The 19,696-nt window shown below is 47.6% G+C and overlaps 1 protein-coding gene across 8 annotated transcripts in view; it reads left to right on the top strand.

Annotated features, from left to right (window-relative positions):
• Nucleotides 1–19,696, top strand: part of LOC134994657 (zinc finger protein 260-like) — a 300,567-nt gene that overhangs the window by 28,711 nt on the left and 252,160 nt on the right. For 7 of the 8 annotated variants that reach the window (XM_063950998.1, XM_063950996.1, XM_063950993.1 and 4 more), the window contains exons 3-7: nucleotides 10,394–10,579; nucleotides 10,864–10,975; nucleotides 11,188–11,291; nucleotides 16,806–16,878; nucleotides 19,578–19,678. In XM_063950998.1, the coding sequence (XP_063807068.1) occupies nucleotides 10,394–10,579; nucleotides 10,864–10,975; nucleotides 11,188–11,291; nucleotides 16,806–16,878; nucleotides 19,578–19,678 (576 nt within the window). The remainder of the gene's footprint in view (nucleotides 1–10,393; nucleotides 10,580–10,863; nucleotides 10,976–11,187; nucleotides 11,292–16,805; nucleotides 16,879–19,577; nucleotides 19,679–19,696) is intronic. The other variant, XM_063950995.1, reaches the window with a different exon arrangement.

Here is a 19,696-nt window from a genome sequence, read left to right as displayed (position 1 = left end):
GCAGGTGGGTGCTCGCCTGAAATACTTCAGTCAAGTCTGGGAAAATTCCTGCCAGGATTCCTGGATCAAGGACTTGATATCCCAGGGTTACAGGTTAGAGTTCCAAACTATCCCACCTCAGATTCTTCAGGTCAGGCAAACCAGTTTCACAAGAAACAAGAGTAACCCTACAGGAAGCCATTCAAAAACTGTTACGAATGCATGTCATTGTTCCAGTGCCGCCGCAAATCCAGAGCAGGGGATATTACTCCAACCTGTTTGTGGTACCAAAACCAGACGGTTCAGTAAAACCGATCCTAAACCTCAAATCACTGAACCCGTATTTACGTGTGTTCAAATTCAATGTGGAATCTCTGAGAGCGGTAGCCCCTGGCCTGGAGGAAGGGGAGTACCTACTGTCCCTGGATATCAAGGACGCGTACCTTCACATCCCTATTTGGCGCCTCATCAGGCGTATCTAAGGTTTGCTTTGCAGGACCGTCACTACCAGACTTTACCTTTTGGCTTATCAACGGCACCGAGGGTATCCACAAAGGTGATGGCAGAGATCATGTTGCTACTCTGAAAACGGGGTGAACATCGTTCCATATCTGGACGATCTTCTGATCAAGGCTGTGTCCAGAGATCAGTTGAGGGAAAGCATCAGCCTCACAACACGCCCGCTCACGTCACACGGATGGGTTCTCAATCTGCAAAAATACCATCTGGAACCGACGCAGAGACTTCAGATCCTGGGTATGATCCTGGACACGGTGTCTCAGAGTATTTTCCTTCCTATGGACAAGGCAAGGACAATCCCAGACCATGGTTCGGTCCCTCCTGAAGCCAAACAAGGTCTCAGTGCATCTTTGCATACGTTTACTGGGAAAGATGGTAGCGTCCTAAGAGGCAATCCAATACGGGAGATTCCACGCGCGGCCCTTCCAGCTGGATCTGCTGGACAAGTGGTCCAGTTCACATCTACAGATGCATCAGATGATATGTCTCTCGCCCAAGGCCAGGATTTCTCTTTCATCCACTAGGGGACACTGGAACACTTCATACAGCTGGGGTGTGAAGTATGCAGACCGGAGGTGGCACAGTCTAACCTAAAAAAAATGATGCACAGCCGGCTCCTCCCCCTGCACCCCCCCCCCCCCCCCCCCTAATCCCTCAGTTTGAATAATTGCGCTGGGAGGTGCAGCACAAAAGAAAAGGAGCTTCTGCTCCACTAACAATATCCTTATCAGAAAAAGCTCTGGGGCCGAGCCATCCTGTTTAAAAGGGGGGCAAAGGCTTCCATGAAGTTGAGAGACAAAGACCCTGACTGAAGGGGTCGGCATCACTCCCAAGAGACAGCAGCAGCATCAAACAGTGATTTGCTTTACATGGGCAGAGACAGCGGGTATAGACGCTGCCTGACAGAGCAGCATAGATTAGTCAGTGTAAGCACTCCTTCGGGGCAGCGTTTATTAGGCTGAGGGGGTGTGCACGATAGTCACAGCGTGGAGGCAGCCCTATTGTACAGCAGCTTTCGATACCCTGTAGCCGCACGCGGTATGTAAGCGTGCGGGGGAGGGGGGAAAACAATGGTCACTAGCGGGGCTAACGTATCCTGAGGTAAAAGCCGCGGAGCTTGCTGCACGGAGCGTGGTTCCGGCGACTCCATGTTATGGTGATCAGATAGAAGAGCCGCACACTGCTAAACTTTCCAGAGGCAGACAGGACACACAGAGGATAGAGATGGGTTAGTTCTAAATCCAAGTTGGGTAAGGGACCTCTGATGTCACCAGGGGGAGGAGCCATGCCCGAACAGGGTACCCAAAATGTACCCTTGCGGGCTCGCTTCACTCGCCACCGGGTTACTAAAGGTGGTAGTTGATGGCGTGGATGGTAGTAGAACTATCCTGCTGGTCTAGCTCCTTCCCCTGGCGACATGGCCAAAGGTCCTTTAGGCCACTTGATTCTAGCATCTACCGACAGAGATGTGACCAAAAAATTTCAGTTGCGGCCGTGTTGGAATTTCTAACCGGCAGTCCGAAGCTCTCTGAGGTGATTCCTCAGCTACCAATCACTGTTACGCATATTGCTAAATATGTATACATTCCGGTCCCGAGGAGAACAGTCTGAGATTAATTTGCATACTGCTGGTGTTGCTAGGAAAAAGCTTTGCTGCTGCTGAAACTTTAAATAAAGAACTATGAGGTTTTCTTGGTCTTCCAAAGGATTACTTTAAAGGTCATGAGGAGGAGAGGAGCAACAGAAGTACAATCCAATCAACCCAAACAGTTGGTGCTGTGAGGATTGCAAACGTCAGGCTGGTTTTAATTAATTTTTTATTATTTTTATATAGAATTAGTTCTAGCTGTGTATATCCAGTTTCACTTGCTCCCTATTTCCCTACGGTCTTTCTCCCTACTTAAATAGGGTGAAAGCACTGCGGACTGTTGGTGGTGTGTATGTTAAACATGTCAAAAGCACCAACCAAGACTTGCTATATATGCTCAAAATGTGGTAAAAAGTGCACTAATGTTGGCGGTGCGACTCATGTTTATCAATGGAAGCTCAACCTGGGAGTAGTGGTCAGTCGGCATCATGGGAAAGTGCCCTAGCCGATATTATCAGAGAGATGGCGGAATCCCGCAACCAGCATTTAGAATGGGCAGCAGGGTTTTCCAAGACTATGGAGGAATTCTTAATTAGAATGACTCTGCCCGCACAAGCAGAAAAGACTGTGCATAAGGCGGTGAAGAGGCCACTCCCAATCCTACAGGAAGAGGAGGGTCTTGTAATCGATGAAGAGGAAGGTGAGGCAGTAGAGGCGATACTGGACACCAATCCACAAGAGGAGGACTCTGAGGTTAAGGGATTAGATTCTCTTATTGAGGCGGTACGGTAAAACAGATCCTTAACTTCAATGAGGAAGAAGTTAAGGAACCTGAAGTATTTTACTTATTTGAATCGCAAAAACCATTACCAGCTGTTTTTCTAATTCAACAGACTCTCCAGGTTCAAATGGGAGAAGCATGGTAGCAGCCTGATAAATGCTTACAAATTCCAAAGAAGTTTGAGGCAAATTACCCGTTACCAAACTCTGTCATGTCTAAGTGGGAGGTTACGCCGATTGTGGATGCCTCACCCGCCAGATTGTCAAAAAAGACAGTCTCGCCGATACCAAACGTGACTACTTTAAAGGATGCATCAGGTCGTAAGATACACAGCCCTGAAATCTATTTTTGTAGCGGCTGGTGCATCACACAGACCTACTATTCTTAGTGCTTGGGTTACCAAGGCTGGTCGTATTGTTCAGTCCATAGAGGAAGATAACAGCCAAGATGAAATAGTTAGACTTGCAGAGCATATTCGCGAGTCTGCTACATACATTTGCCAGGTTGCAAAGGATGCTAGCAAAATAGCATCACGCATCTCTGCTTTGGCCATATCGGAAAGAAGGATTCTGTGGCTCAGAGAATGGCAAGTGGACTCTGACTCCAAGAGGGCGGGTGAGGCGATACCCTTGTAGGAGAGACGTTAAGTGGTCCAGAGTTAGTCAAGTAGATTTCTCAGGCAACAGCAGGGAAATCTACTTTTCTACCTACCACGTATCCTAGGACTACCCCACCGGTCAGAAGAAATTATTCGGGCCCGGTGTTCAATTCTTTTAGGTCTGAATCTAAGAGGTTTTGGCGGTCAGACTTGTGGAAGCAGAGTTAGAGGCTGCTTCCAAGCCACAACCAGAAAGCAGGATCCTAAACCTGCCGACAAGAACGTGGCATGACGGTCTCCCAGCTCATCTTGGGTCTCCTTTGGTGGGCGCAAGGCTGGAAAGGTTTCGGGACACCTGGGCCGAAACCTCAGCAGACATCTGGGTCAACAAGATTATCTCCCAGGGATACCAAATAGATTTTTTTACAACGTCCTCACAGTCATTTCTTTACAACAGGCCTTCCTCTGTGTCCTCAGAAAGCGAGGGCATTAGATATGGCGATTCAAAAGTTACTTCAGACGTAAGTAATTAAGCCTGTCCCGACTTTTCAAAGAGGGACGGGATTTTATTCCAATCTTTTTGTAGTGCCAATACCGGATGGGTCTGTCAGGCCAATCCTTAATTTAAAAGTTTTGAATCAGTTCCTCGATGTTTACAGGTTCAAGATGGAGTCAATCCAGTGGGTTATTGCGGGACTGGAACAAGACGAGTTCATGGTGTCCATATACATAAAAGATGCATACCTTCATGCTCCAATTTGGACCCCACACCAAGCCTATTTACGGTTTGCAGGGTGCAAGAATCACTATCAGTTCAGAGCCCTAACATTCGGCTTATCAGCCCCGAGAATCTTCACAAAGATCATGGTTGTAATGGTCGCGAAATTGAAATCGTTAGGAGTAACGATAATTCCATATCTGGACGATCTTCTGATCAAGGCACCCTCTCATGACCAGTTGATCCGAGATGCTCAGACCACTCATCCGTTTCTAATCAGACACGGGTGGATAGTGAATTTCAAGAAATCCAACCTACAGCCGCTGTTCAATTCCTGGGCCTCATTTTAGATACGATACATCTGAAGGCGTTTCTCCCGGAAGACCAGATTCGAGAGATCAAGGAAATGGTACTTCAGGTTCTGAAGAACCAGACAGTATCTCTGCATCTTTGTATAAAGCTTCTGGGGAAGATGGTAGCATCCTTCGAAGCGATCCAATACGGCAGGCTTCATTCCAATCCTTTCCAGCTGAATCTGATTGCTCAGGGAGCAGTCATGCATTGGTTTCTCCACCGAAAGATTAGCTTGTCGCCTCAGGCCAGGACCTCGTTAATTTGGTGGTCTGTTCACAGGAATCTTGCGGCAGGAAAGTGATTTGGAATCTGGGATTGGAAGATTTTTACAACAGATGCCACTTTTGGAGGATGGGGAGCAGTACTGGAAGACCATCAGTTTCAGGGAAGATGGTCACCGCAAGAGCGCAGTCTTCCAATAAATATTCTGGAACTAAGAGCAATTTACAATGCTCTTCTTCTAGCAGAGGACCTAGTGAGAGCTCAACACGTGAAAGTACAAACGGACAATGTGACGGCAATGGCCTACATAAACTGTCAGGGGGGAACAAAAAGCCAACTAGCTTTTGAGGCCACAAAGATACTGTCTTGGGCAGAAAAGCGCAACATAATCCTGTCAGCAATTTTCATTCCAGGAGTGGAAAATTGGGAAGCAGGAGTATGCATCCAGGGGAGTAGTCCCTCCTACACCCGCAGGTTTTCGAGGCAGTGGTGTGACGGTGTGGCCTACTGCAAACAGACCTAATGGCTTCTCGAAACAACCATCAGTTACCGAGGTATGTGGCCAGGACACGGGATCCAGCAGCAGAGGCGGTGGACGCTCTGGCGATTCCCTGGACATATGACCTGGTGTACATCTTCCCACCGTTTCCCCTTTTACTGAGAATGTTAAAGAAGGTGAAAAAGGAAAGAGCGTGGGTGCTTTTGATAGCACCAGACTGACCTGGCAGAAGTTGGTACTCGGACCTGAGGGTACTCCTAGCGGAAGATCCTTGGAGGCTACCTCAGAGAGAGGACCTATTGTCACAAGGCCCATTCCTTCACCCAGATCTAAACCGCCTACGTTTGACGGTGTGGCCCTTGAGACCAGGATTCTAAGAGACAAGGGTATTCTGAAATTGGTTATTTCCACCATGTTAGCAGTCATGGCGGCACATTACTACGGAATATGGAAGAGGTACATGGACTGGTGTCAGTCTAAAGGGTGGAATTCCAAGGATTTCCGCCTCCTATAGACTTTTACGATTTCTCCAACCTGGATTAGACGGAGGTTTGAGGTTGGGATCCTTGAAGGTACAAGTCTCGGCCCTCTCTATTCTGTCTCAACAACGTCTGGCGTCTTTACAGGAGGTTCACACATTTTTACAAGGTGTGCTGAGAATACAGGCATCTTTTCGTCCTCCCCACGGCCCTGTGGGATCTAAATTTAGTGCTCGACTTTCTGAAATCCGCAGTTTTCGAGCCTTTGGAGACAGCGGATTTAAAATATATATTCTGGAAAGTTATACTGTTACTAGCTTTGGCATCAGCAAGAAGGGTCTCGGAGTTGGAGCTCTCTCGTGTAAGAGTCCCTTCCTTGTTTTTCATGAGGACAGAGCGGAGCTCCGTACAAAGGCGGAGTTTCTACCTAAGGTGGTTTCCACATTAACCAGCCCATTGAGGTTCCCTCCTTCCAGGGATTTGCAGAAAAGGATTCGTCTTTGGATGTGGTCAGAGCCTTAAGGATGTACAGGCTACGTCCTATATTAGAAAGTATGACTCTTTGTTTGTTCTGTATGATGGGCCCAAGAAGGGTTGTCCGGTTTCAAAGCAGACCAGATGGATACGATTGGCCATCAAACAGGCTTATATCTCTAAAGGTAAGAGAGTTCCATTTCGGGTAGGTGCTCATACCACCAGATCAGTGGGTGCTTCATGGGCGGCGGCTAGAGGAGCCTCCACTACACAACTTTGCAGAGCTGCAATGTGGTCATCGGCACACATGTTCACTCGTTTCCATAAGTTGGATACGTTTGCGTCCAGGGATACCAGGTTTGGACGTTTGGTTCTGCAGGCTTCAGACGGCAGTCCCGCCCATGGGAGTATCTTTGGGACGTCCCCAGCTGTATGAAGTGTTCCAGTGTCCCCTAGTGGATGAAAGAAAAAAGAGGATTTTGGTACTTACCGATAAATCCATTTCTCCGAATCCACTCAGGGACACTGGACGCCCGCCTCTGTGCTGTCAGCCTGCGTGTTCTGGTAAAATTTAGTTCAAACAGTTTGAATTATTCTGTTAATGGTTCTTGGTTGCTGTTTGACTTGTTGCTACGGTTGGTTCCTCTCCATGGGGCTTTGTTTTCATGTTCCCTCTTTTCTCCGTCAAATTTTTCAAACGAAGGGATTAGGGGGCGTGAAGGGGGAGGAGCCGGCTGTGCATAATTTTTTTAGGTTAGTATGTGCAACCTCCGGTCTGCATACTTCACACGCCAGCTGTATGAAGTGTTCCAGTGTCCCCGAGTGGATTCAGAGAAATGAATTTATCGGTAAGTACCAAAATCCTCTTTTACCTGCTGTGGTGGCTGCAGACCTCTCACCTGGTGGAGGGTCGAGCCTTCGGAATTCAGAATTGGATTCTCTTAACCACAGACGCAAGCCTCAGAGGTTGGGAAGCAGTACACCAAGGGGCTCAGTTCCAAGGAAGGTGGTCAAGTCAAGAAACAGTCCTTCCGATAAACATTTTGGAATTTACAATGCCCTACTACAGGCCTCATATCTTCAGAATCAGGCCATTCAAGTACAGTCGGACAACGCAACAGCAGTGGCGTACATAAACCGACAAGGAGGTACAAAAAGCAGAGCTGCGATGAGAGAGGTATCTAAGATACTCCTCTGGGCGGAACAAAATACCATAACTATCTTCATCCCGGGAGTAGACAACTGGGAAGCAGGCTTCCTCAGCAGGCAGGACCCGTAGGAATGGGGCCTTCATCCGCAGGTGTTTTAACAACTAACACAGCGGTGTGATGTCCTCAAAACAACATGATGGCTTCTCGACTCAACAGGAAACTCCTGTGTTATTGTTCCAGGACAAGGGATCCACAAGCCGCAGCTGTGGATGCTCTGACGACGCCATGGTCTTACAAGTTGGTGTACCTATTCCCTCCAATTCCTCTGTTTCCCAGAGTTCTAAAAAGTTCTTAAAGTTCAGATTTCGGCTCGGTCTACATTTTTCCAAAAACAGTTGGCTGCCCTCCCAGAAGTGCTGACTTTTCTGCAGGGTGTCCTTCATATTCAGCCTCTGTTTGTGGCACACACGGCACTGGGGGATCTCACTTTGGTTCTAAAATTTCTCCAGTCTGTCTGGTTTGAACCTTTGCACAAGGTTGAGGTGAAGTATCTCACATGGAAGATGGTCATGCTGTTGGCTTTGGCCCCGGCAAGACGTGTGTCGGAGCTAGGGGCTTTGTCCTGTAGGTCCCTACCTGGTGTTCCATGAGGATAGGGCAGAGCTCAGGACTCGTCAGCAGTTCCTGCTGCTTTTCATATCAATCAGCAGATAGTGGATCCAGTTGTTGTTGACACTGCTGCTACTCCAAAGTCCTTGGATGTTGTATGGGCTTTGAAGATCTATGTCAAATGGACTGCTCGGACACGGAAGTCCGACTCACTTTTTGTGTTGTATGATGCCAACAAGATTGGTTGTCCTGCTTCTAAGCAGTCTATTGCGTGTTGGATCAGGCTTACCTAACGGCTTTGCCGGTTCCGACGTCAGTTCTGGCCCATTCCACTAGGTCGGTGGGTTCTTCCTGGGCATCTGCCCGGGGTGTCTCAGCTTTACAGTTGTGCCAAGCTGCCACTTGGTCAGGGTTCAAAATGCTTGTTAAGTTTTACAGCTTTGACACCTTGGCTACTGATGACCTTCGGTTTGGGCAATGTGTTTTGCAGGGGTCTCCGCACTCTCCCACCCTTTCTGGAAGCTTTGGGACTTCCCCCAGGTACTAAGACCATCCCAGTATCCCCTAGGACGTTAGAGAAAATAGGAATTTGATACCTACCGGTAATTCCTTTTCTCATAGTCCGTAAGGGATACTGGGCGCCCGCCTTGGTGCTTCGGTTTTGTTCCTGCAAATGTTACTTGTTGTGGATTGGATCATCTGTTGCGGTCCCTAATTTCTAATATGGTTATGTTACTATCTTCCTGTTGTGTGCTGGTTTGAAATCTCACCACTTTCCTCTACTAATTTCCTCTCTTTATGTATGTCCGTCTCCTCAGGCACAGTTTCCTAGACTGAATCTGGTGGAGGGGCATGGAGGGGAGGAGCCAGCTCACACTCTAAAGATTTAAAGTGCCAAGGCTCCAATAAGACCCATCTATACCCCATGGTACTAAGACCATCCCAGTATCCCCTACGGACTACGAAAAAAGGAATTACCGGTAGGTATCAAATTCCTATTATTGTTATTATATTATATTATATTTGTCAAAGTCGAAAAATATAGCGACCTATGATGCCTTGTACTAACCCCAATGCGCTTGCCCGCTGCACGTGCACATTCTCTCCCGTGCGTGCGCATATTCGCAGTTGCGTGACGGCGCCTCCACGGTCGTGCGCTCAGGCGCGTGGTATGTGCATTTACGGTAGAGTTTGTGTGCGTCTGGCGGGCGACTCGATCGTTACATAGTTAATCCAAATAGTATATTTTATAGGTTATGGTCTCTTTAATAATATCTGTAAGTATGTTTAGTGTAACTGGTTCATGAACAAAGGAATTCCTCTCTGCATGATACGAAGGGTCAGACAGGGTCTGAACAGTGGTGTTTAGTACCTAACCGAAGAGTATTTCATTAGAAACATTCCGGTGTTGGATAGGAAGAGATCGGTCGCTCCATCGTATAGTTATATATAAAAGTAGGTTATGGACTTTAAAAGTATTTGCTGTTTTATTACACATGTGGTGTGAGTCCTGAGATTCCCTCCCACCTGAGCAGTCTGGAATAGTCACAGCCCACCTGTTCAAACAAACCTATGACCTTTTGTTATAATGTGAAGACAGATTCCTGTGTCCAATGAACAATGAGATTGCAGGGCCCTTTGTAGTGTACTGTATGTTGTGTATATAAGAAACAGCCAGGCTGGACCAGCTCAGTCTACTCTCCACAAAAGGTTTTCATCACTGACTAACTATGGAGCTGGTGACCAGGACTGCACAGCGATCATTCCCCAGTGTGTAAGTTTTTCTCTGTGACCAACTTATTCTCTGTTTGTATTTGCCATACTCTCTCTCTCTCTCTCACTGTTATTGTTTAGGATTAAGACGCTATTGTATATTTATGTCCAGTTATCCTGCTTAGGTGTTTCATGTTAGTGCTGTAGTGTATAAGCTGTAAACTGTATTTTTCCCTTTTTACATAGCTAAATCTCGTTAGTAAAGGTGTTGGAACCTCAGCAAGGTGTCTGTGTTTCTCTAGCTAGTACAAAGGGTTTCTGAGTATCTCAATCACTCAAACAGCTTGCTTAAATATCCAGGTTAACCAGTGGTATATCATTGCAGTATCTCAATACTAAGACTTACAGTATAATCAGGCACTGTGTTTAAAGTTTATAAAAGTACTGTCTGTGTGTACGCTCGCGCTGTGTATTCCATACACCCAGCGCAGTGTGTGTACGTTACTTGCGTACCACGTGTGAGGTCTTCATACGCAAATAGCGTACGGAGTGCGTAGCACGTGCACGAGGTTTAGTGGCCATTACGGCTTGAAGGTATTAGTAAATAGCTTGTGTTAAAAAGGTAGAAAACTGACTCTATCATATTATATTGATATAGAGATGGATATATAGATATAAGGTGGCATCTTACATATTGGTGCTCTCATAGGATTTAATTGTTGTGAGAAAGTCGGGTGACCAGGTGACAGACATCAGCGCACCCCCTGTGTCAGACAGAAGCAGCGGCACCCAGAGCCCAAACACGGAGGCTCTGCCTCATGCGCCAACAGAGGAGAGGAACCATGACAGGATTTCCCGGGCAACTACTGAAGTATATCACAGAGAGACAGGAAAGGTGAGCGCTCTCATTGTACATATAGCTGTATATTCCCAGGGAGAACGCTGTTTAAAAAAACAAAACTTTTTATAATTGCTATATGGGCTTTGATTGGTGACTGATTTGTGTTGTGCTAAAGTGTAACAATAGTGATATATCACTGGAGCACTGGTGATTGGTCAGGACGCACTCGGTAATTGGTCCCTGACCCATCGTCTGCCATTGTGCCCTGCAGTGGAATGTATTACACGGTACTCCTAGGTGTGGGGGTAAGTCATGTGACCAGCTCTCCTATGCTACAGGTGCCTGGGAAGTGTAAGGATGTGGAGGTCTCGTTCTCTGTGACAGAGTGGGACTATTCAGGCGGACACAAAGACGTTGTAATGGACCCTACGCAGCTTCATGACTCAGTGGGTAAGAGGACGTCTCTCGAGGTGCGTTTCCTACACCTTCCAGTCCCTTCTCTCTCCGCCCCTCTCCTGGCTGTCTTACTGTTACTGATCACTGCAGTTTGGACCTAATTGTGATTTTCTCCTGAAACCTAGTGACAGGTGACCCTGTGCAGTGATATGTTTTGCTGTCATTACTAAGCATTGCTATATGGCTGTCATTGTCTGTTCTCCCAGCAGGTGAGTGTAGCTCTAGAAGCCCCCCAGGACGATGTGAGACCCCTCTGTACTCTGGGGATTATATGAAGGAAGAGAACCGGATTCTCATAGTGGATTATCAGGTAGCGGGACTGGCTGCATTATCTCTTCTGCATTATGTTACTCTCATATCCTTATCCTGTGTATCCTAATGGTATAGACGCTCTATGTAATAAAATTTCTTCTTCGGGGTCCATAGCTATTCACAGGGACATCGGGGTACAAGTTGCGGATAGGATCTGGGACACCAGACAGCTTAAGCTTTGAAACTCCCAGAATGCTCCGTTCCTCTCTCCCTGTATCTCGCCCCCTGTCCAAGGTACTGTCAGTTTGTTTCTGGTGCCAGCAGGAGCTGGACGCACCACTGGACAGTGGGGCTGCCTCTAAGCAGCCCCAATGTTTTTTGTATTTTTACCAGCACCTGCTCAGCCTCCTAATGTGGGATTTCCTCAGCAGATACAGCCTTCCATTTTAAATTCCCTTATGCTTTCCATGCAACCCTCCTGGGTTGATGTTCTGTCCCACTTGGTACAGAATTTAGCTCAAACTTCTATTGCATTCCAGCAGATGTTACTGTCTAATAAGCCTACAGAGATTAGACCTCGCAGTCGAGCTATGCAATCCTCAACACACTTGTCAGAGGAATCTTCTGGGGAGGTAGACCAGACAGACACTTCTCAAAAGGCTCTGGAAACTCTACAGTTCATGGGTGATATCCTTTTTGGTAAAAAATTTGATGACAGAGTAGCCACCATAGCAGCATCTAAGGCAGCCTATCTGCCCTCTGCAGCTAACCCAAAACCAAGAGCCTATCCTTTTAGGTCCTTTCGCCCTCAAGGAAAAGTTAAGGGACATCCGTTTCCATGCCAGGCGCCCTCAAACAGGCCTGTAAATCACCAAAGCAAATGTGGGTTTCTAGACAGCTGGCGGCCAAGTCCGCCGACAAGCCCACAGCTTGAAAGGACAGGCCTACTGCTGGGGGACCCCAGGGTGGGAGGCCGACTTCTTACGTACGCTGTGGCCGGACAGCCCTGGTGGCCACATGGACAATGGCGGCCGTGGCACTGAAGGGGTTAACCCCTAGTGCCCTGCGCCATTAGGAGGACAAATGGGCGCTTGGCGCCACTTTTAAACTGTGCGCTAGGCACCATCTTTAAATGTATTGTGGGTGCTAGGCACCGGGTATTTAAAATATGTCTATTAATGTGTCATATGTTATATCGTTGCGCAGTTGGAGAATGATGAACTGCATGGACAGGGCACTTATGAGAAAAGTACAAGGTATTTTGTTTCCAAAAAGGCCTTGAAAATAGTTCTTGAGACACTTGCATAGGAAGTCGTATGGTAATTGTCCTAGCTCCAGACTTGCTATGTACAAGTAAGTGTCAATTAGCCAGCCTTTTGGTGGCCAAACACCTTTCAAATACAAACGAAGGTGGAAGGAAGACTGTTTGTTTGTGTTGCAGCCTTTCCTGTTGTAATCCCAAACACTGGGTTTGCATGGAGATGTGAATGAGACAGGAACATGTTAATCAGATTGTGTTTTATGAATGCAAACTAGTCGGTTTCAGTTAACAACAGTTTGATCTAACATTTCCTAGGCTGCTTTATGTAGGGTGCAGATTATGTTTACATTACAAGAACTTTGTGTGTGGCAGGAAAAGGATGAGGAACGTTTGTTTGGGGGAATCAAATACAAACCGTATTTGAAGCTATGTGATAAATTTCTCAATAGTAAATGTTAAACTGATACCAAACATTGTCTGTGTGACAAGAAGGAGGAAATTGTTTCATGCACTTATATCCTTTTGAAATGTAATTTATTTGTATTTTGTCAGATATCCTGATTGGATGGAAAGGACTCAGGGGGGACATGACCCCCTGTGGTACTGAGTGGTTTTATTGTATAAAAAGAGGTAGCCTGTGAGCTCCAGAGACTATTATTATACCAGTTTCATTCTGCTGTATTGCCGAGTTCTTTTCAGAACTATTTGTTGGCATTAAACATCATATGCCTCAAGAAGATTGCTTCATCTTGTGACCTACCGGGCTATGCCAAACATAGCCCCGTTCTTCGGCTGTCCAGGGTGAACTAGCGTCTCCAAGTTCCGCCTTCCGCCAGCTACCGGTAGAGGCCTAGTCAAGCGACTGGTGGGAATTCGTCAACACCACACAGGTGTTGTAAGGCAGCGTGTCGGCCCATACAGAGCAGAACCGTGGCTTCAAACACCATGGCAGGTTAGGAGTTTGGTGGTGGCAGCATAAACCCGCCCACTGCGCAGTGGGTGGAGTCAGTAAAAGGCAGTTACTGACGTTAAAGCGGGAATCCCCTATGTGGCCAGTTCCCGTGTGACCTAAACATCCATTCTGTGTACTGGGGACGGGACGCGAAAGCGGTGAGGGCTTTCGTACGGGACCGTCCGGTCACATACGCAAGCACTGTACCATAACGGACGCCTGGGTTCGGGAAGTAGTCTCCCACAGATATGCTCTGCAATTCTTGCAGCGACCCTCCCCAGCAATTTTTTTGCACATGCCCCTCAAAGGATCCAACCAAGGCGGGGGCCATTCGAGAAGCAATACTGTACAGTCACTCCTAGAAGCAGGAGTAATTATCCCAGTTCCCTCCGTACACAGAGGAAAAGGGTTTTTCTCTACCCTCTTCTTGGTTCAGAAGTCCAGTGGGTCATACTGTTCTATATTAAATCTCAGGACCCTGATCAAATTTACCCGGTGCCCAGGTTTTGTCTAGAAACCCTCCTGGTCTATAGTGCTAGCTTTGGAACCAGGGGATTCCATGGCATCACTGGATATCCAGGATGCATACCTCCAGGTGCCTATTTTTCCTGCTCATCAGCAGTGTCCGCATTACCAATTTCAAGCGCTGTCCTTTGGCCTATCCACGGCTCCTCGAGTCTTCACGAAGGTAATGGCGGTCATGGCAGCACATCTACATTGCCAGGGTATCCGAATACTACCCTATCTGGATGATTTACTGATACTAGCACAATCACCAGACATCCTGCGCTGTCATCTACAGGTGACTATAACGTTTCTTCAGAAACACGGCTGGAACATCAACTAGAAGAAGTCATCACTGACACCTTCCCAACGAATGATACTACTAGGAGCCCTATTAGATACACAGGCCCAGAGACTCTCTCTACCACCAGAAAAGATAACGACCTTACAGGGATGAGTGCGCAGACTCTTGGACAACCGCAGAGTCTCAATACACTCATCAATGCATGTTCTAGGGTCCCTGGTATCAACATTTGACATGTTGGAATATGCCCAATTCCACTCCAGACCCCTAATCTTGTCCAGATGGAATGGCAAACCCAGCTCATCAGAGCTCAGACAATGGTCCTCTCCCCAGAAGTTCGCCTATCCCTAGCCTGGTGGCTGCAAAAGGCACACCTGGACAAGGGACGTCCATTCTGGATATCAGACTGGGTACTCCTGACAACGGACGCCAGCCTAAGAGGCTGGGGGTGGTAACAGGTCACCTCTCCTTTCAGGGAAAGTGGTCCCACTCAGACAACCTTCTTCCAATCAATAACCTAAAGCTGCAGGCGATCCTCAGAGCCCTCAAGCAGTCGAAAACTATTCTTCAGGGCAAACTGAGGAGGGTACCTGCAGTCGGCGATGCGGGAAGTAGCACACATCTTGAGGTGGGCCGAACGCCATCTCCCAGCAATCTTGGCAGTATTTATCCCTGGAGTCCTAAATTGGGAGGCGGATTTTCTCGGCTGCAACGAAGTGCATTCAGGAGAATGGGCAGTACACCCACAGATATTCCAGATACTCGTGGACAAGTGGGACCTTCCAGAAGTAGATCTCATGGCCTCTCGTCACAACAAAAAATTGGTGGATGCCCTGTCGGTAAAGTTGGGGTTCAGGCTAGCATACCTCTTCCTGCCAGTGGCTCTTCTGTCAAGGATCATTCGCAAATTGAAACAGGGAGTCGGCATGGTACACAGACCTCCTCAGTCTCTCAGTGGACAACCCTCTGCCGCTTCCTCTATGGCCAGATCTATTGTCTCAAGGTCCCTGCCTGCATCCGGGTCTAACTCACCTGTCTTTGACTGCTTGGCCCTTGAGACATCCCTCTTGAGAGGTAAAGGATTCTCTATCCAAGTAATACAGATTCATGCTTAAAGCAAGGAAACCAGCTCTAGCAAGGATTTACTACAAAGTGTGGCACACCTATTTCCAATAGAACTAGACCCTCTCACCTTCAGGGTATCTAGGATCTTGGCTTCCTTCAGGCAGAACTAGATAGTGGACTAAGATTGGCTTCACTAAAGGTGCAGGATTCATTCTTATCTGTGTGGTTTCAATCAAGGATTGCTGTGATTCCTGACATTCACACCTATTTACAGGCTGTTCTTCGAATTCGGCCACCGTTTAGTCCACCAGTAGCCCCTTGGGACTTATCCATGGTGCTCAGGGCTTGTACAGGAGTCTCTCTGGACTCTGTGGCTCTTAAATGGCTTACCATGAAGAAACTTTTTTTATTTTATATTTTTTTTTCTTCTGGCGATTGCTTTGGCTAAAAGGTTGTCAGATTTAGGTGCCCTTTCATGTAAATCCCCATTTCTAAAGGATCCAGCTGTGCTCAAAACCAGACCAGGCTACCTCCCAAAAGTGGTTTCTAGCTTCCATCTGAATGAGGAGGTTGTTGTTGTTCCAGCATTTAGGTTTCCGGGGCCCCTCATCAGGTGAGGCCTTTCTGGATGTAGTCCGAGCTCTACAGATTTATGTAAAGAGAACAAGCTCCATCCGGAAAACAGACTCGCTCTTTGTCCTTTATGGATCCACAAGAGAGGCTGGCTAGCTAATAAACCTTGGCCAGATGGATTTGTACAACCATATCACATGCTTACCAGCAAGCAGACTTTCCTGTGCCAGACACAGCCTCTGCACATTTCACTAGGTCTGTGAGTCCGTCGTGGGCGGCCCGTCATGGAGCATCTGCAGAACAGCTTTGCAAGGCAGCCACATGGTCGTCTGCTCACACCTTCCTAAGGGTTCTCTGCCGTCGACATTTTTGCCTCTCAGGATGCTTCATTTGGATGTCGGGTACTCCTTTCAGCTCAGGAGCGTTCCCACCCTGTAAATTTACTGCTTTAGGACATCTCCCCGATGTCCCTGTGACTAGCTATTGACTCCAAAGAAGAAAGTAAGAGTTATGGTATAACTTACCTTCGTTAACTCTTTTTTTTTTTTTTTTCTTTGAGGTCCATAGATCTACAGGGTGCACCTGGCTTCAAAGGGTTTTTATTTTTGCTCATAATATTCCCTTCTTTTTTCAGTAAGAATGAGTTTCTTGTATGTACCGATCTTCCTTCTCTCTCTTATCCTGCTCCTGCCTTGGGCTTGCTAACAAAACTGACAGTCCCTTGAACAGGGGGCGTGGTATAGGGCGAGAGGACCGGAGCATTCTGGGAATTTCAAAGCTTAAGCTGTCTGGTGCCCCGGATCAAATCCGCAACCTATACCCTGATGTCCCTGTGAATCTATGGACCTCAAAGAAAATGAGTTAACGAAGGTAAGTTATACCATAACTCTTATTTTCTGTCCTTGTTTGACAGGCTGAGCCTGGACACAGTATGTATCTCCCGCAGTGTAAGGAAGATGAGCCTGTTCCTGATCCCACCAGCTCAGGTGAGATAGCAGCGGGATTGGGTACATAACGGATACGTTGCGTGTAATTGTGTACTGTATAAATAACTAATTGCATAAATATTATAATTACAACTAATATTTAATCATATCTACTATACATTACATCTGTTGTTCAAAATAAATCCGGTGCCTCGCCATAACTATATGTAGCTATAGACCCGTCAGATTGCAGCTGTCAGAGCAGGTAATAATTTCCTGTACACTGATAATGATTATAGTGTTTGAAGATTTATATAGAAATCAGCATTTTATCCTTGCTTCCATTGTGGACACTGGAACCATGGGGTATAGAGGTGGCTGTAAGAGCACAGGAAAATTGGGGACGCTGGAACTGTGGGGTATATCGTGGCTGTAGGACTGCGGGCACTGTGTGGGCACTGGAACTGTGGGGTATAGAGGTGGCTGTAGGAGCGCGGGCACTGTGTGGTGGATGCTGGAACTGTGGGGTATACAGGTGGCTGTAGGAGCGCAGCCACTGTGTGGATGCTGGAACTGTGGGGTATAGAGGTGGCTGTAGGAGAGCGGGCACTGTGTTGGCGCTGGAACCATGGGGTATAGAGGTGGCTGTAGGAGCGCAGGCACTGTGTTGGCGCTGGAACTGTGGGGTATAGAGGTGGCTGTAGGAGAGCGGGCACTGTATGGGCGCTGGAACTGTGGGGTATAGAGGTGGCTGTAGGCGCACAGGCACTGTGTGGATACTGGAACTGTGGGGTATAGAGGTGGCTGTAGGAGAGCGGCCACTGTGTGGATGCTGGAACTGTAGGGGTATAGAGATGGCTGTAGGAGAGCGGGAACTGTGGGGGTATAGAGGTGGCTGTAGTAGCGCAGGCGCTGTGTGGATGCTGGAACTGTGGGGTACAGAGGTGGCTGTAGGAGAGCGGGCACTGTGTTGGCGCTGGAACTGTGGGGTATAGAGGTGGCTGTAGGAGTGCAGGAACATTAAGACCCTCTGTACTGTGGCACCTATGGCAGCATTAGGTTATTATGTTACTGATTAGTGTGTCATTAGCTTCAGCTGCTGCCAGTGTTACAGCTGCTGACACTGCATGCTAGGAAGGGGGGATAGGTGCTGGGCAGCGCCTCATACTGCCGGGGCCCATTCCTCCTGCTGTCAGACCTCTGGAGGGGTGACCCGGTCACTGCCGTAACGGCAGGCACCCTCTCTGCACGAGACAGCGCTCCAGAGCTATGGCAGTATCTGTCTCTCCTCACACTGGATGTAGGGAGCTGTGGTGAGCTGCGCTCTGCACCCAGTCACTGGGCTGGCAAACATAAGAGCACAGCCTGCTAAGGGGGCAGGTGATGGATGACGTCAGTCACCTTCCTCACTAAGCTCTGACAGGGAAGACATTGTACAGCTGTAGCCTAATTCCTGTCAGTGTATGTAGTGTACTCAGTGCTGGGCCTGAGGAGGAGCCCAATTCCTGTCAGTGTATGTAGTGTACTCAGTGCTGGGCCTGAGGAGGCGGAGCCTAATTCCTGTCAGTGTATGTAGTGTACTCAGTGCTGGGCCTGAGGAGGAGGAGCCTAATTCCTGTCAGTGTATGTAGTGTACTCAGTGCTGGGCCTGAGGAGCCTAATTCCTGTCAGTGTATGTAGTGTACTCAGTGCTGGGCCTGAGGAGGAGCCTAATTCCTGTCAGTGTATGTAGTGTACTCAGTGCTGGGCCTGAGGAGGAGCCTAATTCCTGTCGTATGTAGTGTACTCAGTGCTGGGCCTGAGGAGGAGCCTAATTCCTGTCAGTGTATGTAGTGTACTCAGTGCTGGGCCTGAGGAGGAGGAGCCTAATTCCTGTCAGTGTATGTAGTGTACTCAGTGCTGGGGAGGAGCCTAATTCCTGTCAGTGTATGTAGTGTACTTAGTGCTTGGCCTGAGGAGGAGGAGCCTAATTCCTGTCCATGTATGTAGTATACTCTGTGCTGGGAAGGAAAGGAGCCTAATTCCTGTCAGTGTATGTAGTGTACTCAGTGCTGGGGAGGGGGAGGAGCCTAATTTTTGTCAGTTTTATGTAGTGTACGCAGTGCTGGGCCTGAGGAGGGGGAGGAGCCTAATTCCTGTCAGTGTACAGTATGCAGTATGTATATTATAACATTTTTATATATATATATATATATATATATATAATGTGTGTGTATATAATATAAAAATTGATTTCTCCAATATCGCATAAATTAGTAAATAAATTACAGTCCTTACTCTAATAATGTGGTGAGAACAAAATCGGTGTTTAGAAAAGCTTTGCTTTCAATACACCACTGACATCAGCAGGTATTAGAGCACCTCCGTCAGATTCTTCCCCACATTGATGCTTCATTTCCCAAAGAAAAAAGAGGTGCCTTCTTTACAGCAGAGGACAGCCGGGGGATGGCTGAGTGTTAGGTCTTATCTGTAGGTACCAGAGGTACAGCAGGTGCAGGCGTCTTGCCTGGGCGAGTAGTGTCACATGGAGCATTTCTGCCATTGTCCATACACTTACACAAGTTACTATGTGGTAATTGTGGCCACTGTTCCTGTAACAAGTCCAGGCTGAGTCAGTGTGTGACCTACATGTAACCTTGTACTCGGTGGCAGGCGGTGGTCTCCTCATTACTCAGTAGGGAAGTCCTCACCTCCCCACTGACTCTACATAGAATCACTATACTTACTGTAATGTAATGTTCTGTCTCCATTCCCCGCAGGTGGGTGCAGCTCTAGAAATCCGGCAGACCCCTGTGAGACCCCTCTGTACTCTCCGGGCTGTATAGAGGAAGAGAACAGGACTGTGACACAGGAATATCAGGTAGAGGAACCTGCTCTG

The sequence above is a fragment of the Pseudophryne corroboree genome, chromosome 2 (genome assembly GCF_028390025.1).
Source record: "Pseudophryne corroboree isolate aPseCor3 chromosome 2, aPseCor3.hap2, whole genome shotgun sequence".
Taxonomy (NCBI): domain Eukaryota; kingdom Metazoa; phylum Chordata; class Amphibia; order Anura; family Myobatrachidae; genus Pseudophryne; species Pseudophryne corroboree.
This window is presented reverse-complemented; position numbering and strand designations above follow the sequence as displayed.